The following is a 6,000-nucleotide window of genomic DNA, read 5'->3' on the forward strand; positions in this document are numbered from 1 at the left end:
TACACAAACGAAATGCCCCGAATGGTGTTATATGGTAATTGCATCGAATTTATTAGCCCGTGCCACTGAAGCTGGACGGGTATCGCAGAACCACTTCCTCTCTACAATAGTTATCCAAAATGGTACAACTGACAGCAGACCATGCGTTTATACCTAAAGTTGACAAAAAAAGGTATGGTAACTTGTCAGAAGAGCGCGCACCATTTTCAGTTGCGGCCTGATTAAGTTAACAAAGTTTAAGTCCGCGTTGTCTCACATGGTGCTCACGTGATGGCCTTCTTCGTTCTCTGCAATCGCATGGTCAACATATCACAAATTAAGCTCCATCTAAACTAGTTGCCACTACCAAACCTATAAAACTATTTTAGTTACGCACAGCCACAATTACTTGAGAACTTCTAAGTTCACTGGCGTTGAATTATTTTCTTGCGAGTGCTTACTTCAGTCTTCAGTCTCGGAATCGATATCTGTGTTTGGAACTTTGGCTACAACAGAATAACGGCGTCGTCGCATTTTTTCTAATTCAGTCGCACCGCACTACAAAATAGTAACACCAACGTTTTTTTTGCGTTTTATTCAATTAAAATTTCCACCAGCATCGTGCCAAGCCCGCTGGTTTCAGACCTTTTCCTACCGTAATGACCAGCCTAGCTTGATACTCACCACCAGGATTCAGTCTACACGCCGACCGTGTCGTCGGATATTATAAAGTATCGCAAGACCATTTCCCACTGGGAAAGGGCTGCGTGGGAGGGTTGCCTTGTGGGAGTTGTGTACTCTGCTGCCTGCTGCGGCTCCCAACGGAGGTAGGACCGACTGTCTACTTTGTACATGACCCTCAACTATATCTCGTCCTGTTTCGGCTTTGCCTCTTAGCATTTTCTAGCTCCCGGCGACAAAGTGAAGCGCATTGCGACCGTAACGGCAAAGATACATAAGAAGTCGCCGCATCCTACATGATGATGTGCATGTTGAAGCAATACACTAAAAAAAAAGAAGCACCAAATACTAGACTAGGGACGCATAAGACAGTTATAGACATAGAAAGATCTCATTCGTGTTTATATACTATTATAATAATATATAGTATAGGTTATGGCTTGAAGTGTGAGCGGGTTTTTATGCAAGAAGGAAAAAATATCTTTCCAAAAATAACGGGGGAAGGGCGTCGTTGAACAGGTACCATTCCAATATAAAATATAACAAACCTAAACGCTCCTTCTTAAAACCTTTTTTTTTTTTTTGTTACTTGTTAGGGATGTAAGTCACATGAGATAGATTTGAACATGTATTTTGCTATTTACTATCTAGTCTTTGTTTGTCTTGGTGGAACACAATGAACTTCGTCTAAGCAAATCAAGCTGAGAGACTTGTACCACACGCCCCCCACTGCTAATTGGTATGACAAAGGAGCTTTAGTGACATTCTCTGTCACTTGATTGATTCGCTACTAATAAAACGGCAATTTTAATGAATATATAAATTTGTATAGTATAAAAAAGCCCGTCGACGAGTAGAGGGTATGACAGTGGGGACCACTGCCTGTAGCAACAACTCTAGGCATGCCAATAAGCTATTTATTCCTAAATCCACTTTAGTTTATTTTCGTTTTTATAAATATGCTCTTAAAAAATGTATTCAGTCTCAGTTTGTCATGAACAACACACTCTCCTCCAAATTCAACCGTATAAATGCGTCAATTAGTGTTCTACGCAAAAAAAACTTATACCAAAGTTGTCACTTGCGCAAATATATCATCGTAATACTGATCGCGGTATGGAAGGCCCAACAGTCAGCTGATTCTATATTCTTCAAAGGAATTGACGAAAGAATTTCACTTTAAGTGGCCACAATAATAGGTTGAAGTCAGGACGTTAGTGCCGAGAAAAGGAACATAAATGGATATTAATTAAGTTAAAAGCGAAGTCATCCTTACCTTTCGCTTGGGAAATCTGTTACTCGGTCCTTGGCCTGGTGCAGTGTAACCATGGTATCGTAACACAATGTAACAGGTCCTTGCTGATACTCCCGCTAGTTCACAGTGACAGCTCGGGATAATGATAACTTTGTCATCCTCATACTTCGTGGTAAGCGCTTATTTAGCAAAGGAGTACTCGTATGTACGCAAATGGCGTTTCGCAATAAGTAGAAACGCAACTGAGACGGTAATTTCTATGAAGAACAATGGATCAAGGACCTTAACAGCTGGATCATCGCGATTGTAGATACTTCGACTGCTCGCTCTAAAATGTGTTTGACGCCTCAGCGTCTAACGCGGATCATGTTCTTTTAACGGTAACGATATGTTTCTGCTATGCGAAACCGGCAAATAATTTCCGCTCGTCCGTTACCTTACTCCCTGCGTCTTCTCTGTCAGGCTTTGGCCGTATGCAAAGCTCACGCGAATTCAATCACGCTACTCATAAAGCACTACATCAAGCTGAGATTATTTGAAATCACTTGTAGCGAGTTTTAGCTATGGCAGAGACGAACCCAACAGATTTGTTTTCATTCATAAAGCAACAGGATCAAATGGCACCGAGTACCTATCAGAGCGGCGGATCCTCACCTCTTCAGTTCTCGTTCCGAAGTGCGTGTACAACGAAAAACACGCAGGAACGGTAACCTAAAAACTTTCACGTACTAGGAGATCGTCAGGATCTTATAGTCCTTTTAAAGTGTGTACCGAATTTTTCGTTGATTAGAGCTTCGCCCGATTTCAATCATTCGTAGTTTTTTGATTCAACGTAGAAGACGGTGCCACTCGGCCTTTCACTACAACCTTTCCGGTGTTGTTTTCGATATAGGCAAAAAAGTAAACAAGAGAAAACCTGTTGATTCGAAGGTGTTCGACATGGATGGGTTAATCGTTTAGAAACAAGTGGATAACCTCACGTTCGGACGACTTGATCAGTGGCTCACGCTGGATCTTTCAGTGCCACCTTTATATACAATCGTTCATCATACAGATAGGCGTGTTGTACATTTATCAGCAACGTACGATTAGCAGTATCTCTAAGATTAATCCGAATAAAATTCAAGCTATGGCTGCATTTTTCAGCAATTATCTAAGTAATAATGTCTGATCTATAACACCTGTGAAAAGTAAAGCCTGAACATAAATGCAAGAAAGTGGCTCAATTGTTTTGTCTCTGTTTATAGAGGTGGCACAACGGTGAGAATAAGTGTGTGGATTATGTTAGAGTCTAACGGGGTGTACCTAACGCAGTAGTAAAATCTATAGATTTTTCATGTTGATAAGTGTGCGTAGCGCCAACAAATTGAAAATATCTAAATTGAGTTTATTATTCCTTATACCTAAATCAAATCAATAGCTCATCCCATAATCAGAAGGCACTGCACAAAAGCATCTTTACTACTAGCAACCAGCCCACTCTTTTCCATTACGTAGAAAAGTTTTTGCGTCTAGTTCTGAAATTTCGTATATTTCAAGGGAGTCTATGCTTACGTTCGTGCAGCTGTTTCTTCGGAAAAAAAAACAACTTCGGTAGTTTAGTCTGATTCGTCGATGTATCAAATCACTGATGAAGCAATACCCGTTCCTAGTTTCTCATGAACACCCACTGTACAACAAAGTTAATAGTGTCTAACTTTTATCAAAACTCTCTCGGGGAACCTTGCTCTTGATAGCTTGTATTTTTAGCTAAGTATTTGAGGTGCTTACTCATTTAGGTATGAATCATTACATGAAAATGTAATTATCTTATTTTTTTTTATTGGTTCTAGTCACAAATACGATGAAGTCCTATTACAAAAGGATTATATTGATAAATGTCTAACGGTGTATAGTAAATTTATGTATGTTCTTTATTCATAACATATAGACCATTCTGCCCATATATGTAGATTAAGCTGGAAGGATGCTGGATAGCTTCATACACCTAATGAAGTGCCTGGCGCCACTCTTCGCAAGACGGTGGCAGATATATCGTTGGTTCTAACGAAACAGACATTAAGCTATTGAGAATACAAACCTAGTAACGCACTGCTTGAACAGAATCGAGAATCTGGAATAATTCCTACTTTAGGGCCATTGCTGGTCGCCCACATTAACTTGCTAATATCTATTCGAGCTTCTCATGCGACTGCCGATAAGTAAAATAACCCAAGGTTTGGTTTGGACCCCCATCAGCCCCCATTACTGTAGAGGAAACGTGGTGTTGATGGCCTATGCTCGTCTCTCTGAGTACGTCACCGTGGTAACTATAAACATGGGGCCAATATTTAATGTTAATGAATGGCATATGATTAACATAGGTCTGTTGCAGAAACTCTAAACAACATCAAGAAAGTTCACAACGATTAGATTTTTTAATTAAAAAAAAAAAATATATATATATATATACACTTATACCCAAATACCCAAACACTGGTTCATACAAAGAAGAGGAAATTTTCGTTTACGTAACAACCGTCCTCTCCCGTTAGTTTATTTCACCCCTCCCCCCGACCGTAAAAATGACATTGGGATGCACTCCTTTATAATAAATAAACATTCGTCGCCTAACATCCCAGGTTAGACAAGCTTGAACACCCGCTACTAGAAGTCAAAATATCTGAACCGGCCATGCTTTTATTTACGATCGTTTTTCGTATATTAAACCGATCGACCAGTATGGAAAAGCGCAACTGCTGGCATTTAAACCAGAAAACAGAGAGGTTATAAACAAGCGCATTGATATACTTGTTTCTCTCCCATGGCAACAATCGCGTTCAATAAATGCTAGCTCACATAGTCACATGATTCTCTAAAACTAATAATTATTTAAACGGTTTAGTAATTTTTAATTATAGCTTAACCAGGTATCGTATGCCCAACGCTTCCCCGATAAGACCCTTCTGTGACCGATTCTCACCCCCTTCCCGTCCCCCCCTACTATTTTTGTTTGGGCTCACTGACGTTTGAGTGCGTTGGTGACGCGCTGAATTCCAGTTCATTTCGATGACGCTTGACTTTAGTGCTTGCTTGCCGTCGTGACGAGTTCTGTGTTTTCCATTTCGACATTCTGACTTCACGCTACAGAACGTAGTCCAACTACCGTACAGACTTCTTTCTTTTCCTAGAATGCTTCTCTATTGTTTCCATTCGTCAATATCTTAATCTGAATGATTTTTTGCACGTCCGAAACGGTGCTCTCCCTCTATTCGGTCATCTTTTCCATTGACGGTTACTTTGTTTTTTGCCAAGAACGTCGTAGAGCTTCGTGGTCGCTGCCATGACGATGGCTTTTCCGCATACGGCTACTTTACCCGATCGTAAGGTCGTTTCAGATGTTGCGATGACGCTCATTCCTACGAGGCCCGACCATCGTTTCCTTTCAGTGAGAATTTATTTTGTATAGGAAAACTGTTTGTTTCGCTGCTAATACATTTTATCACTCTTTTTTTCGTAAATTGTCGGAATTTGCAAATGCCGAGACCTGTGAGACAGCAAGTGGAGGCCGGCATTCTTATTGTTCGTGCCTATTACGAAGGTCCACTTACAGACGGATACTAGTCGCCCAGACAACACTGTGTTACTCTCGTGATTTTTTTTACCATAGTACGAAGCTATTTTTCGATGCCGATTAGAGGAGACCATTTCATACGAAGCCGTTTTATAGCCAGAGCTCACACCCAAAAATTGTTATCGTCCAAATGGCATTTTCTTCCAGCTGTTACAATTGGTTCTGAATTTTCATATATCAAACCGATCGAAAGAAGCCATCGTCAAAAATCATCAGGTATACAGATTTGTTTGTTGTCAAATCAGACTCTTTTCTGAGTTGTGAGCAACTAATCCTGTTTCCAGCGACCCTCGATTTTGGGGCCGTTGGGAACAGAATGGGGGGTTCCCTCGTACTAGGTGAATATACAATTGTAACAAACAGTCTCAGTAACATTTTTCTGGATTCGGTATTTTCGTGCTTCCGTTGCCGCCTATTAGAAACTGACCATATATAAGTCTTCATTTTTTTTAGCGACATTTGAATTAACAGC

The 6,000-nt window shown here is 40.4% G+C and overlaps 1 protein-coding gene across 2 annotated transcripts in view; it reads right to left on the reverse strand.

Moving 5' to 3' along the window:
* The window catches only part of LOC111260988 (neuropeptide F receptor), a 76,309-nt gene extending 75,634 nt beyond the window's left edge, over positions 1–675 (reverse strand). Inside the window, exons 1-2 of one of the 2 annotated variants that reach the window (XM_022834126.2) lie at positions 441–675; positions 202–287 (exon numbers count right to left, since the gene is read on the reverse strand). In XM_022834126.2, the coding sequence (XP_022689861.1) occupies positions 202–204 (3 nt within the window). In that variant the 5' untranslated portion in view covers positions 205–287; positions 441–675. Of the gene's footprint in view, positions 1–201 lie in introns of both variants that reach the window. The other variant, XM_086968527.1, reaches the window with a different exon arrangement.
* Positions 676–6,000: the final 5,325 nt, after the last annotated feature.

This window comes from Varroa jacobsoni, unplaced genomic scaffold (genome assembly GCF_002532875.2).
Source record: "Varroa jacobsoni isolate VJ856 unplaced genomic scaffold, vjacob_1.0 scaffold_502, whole genome shotgun sequence".
In the NCBI taxonomy this organism is placed as follows: Eukaryota; Metazoa; Arthropoda; class Arachnida; order Mesostigmata; family Varroidae; genus Varroa; species Varroa jacobsoni.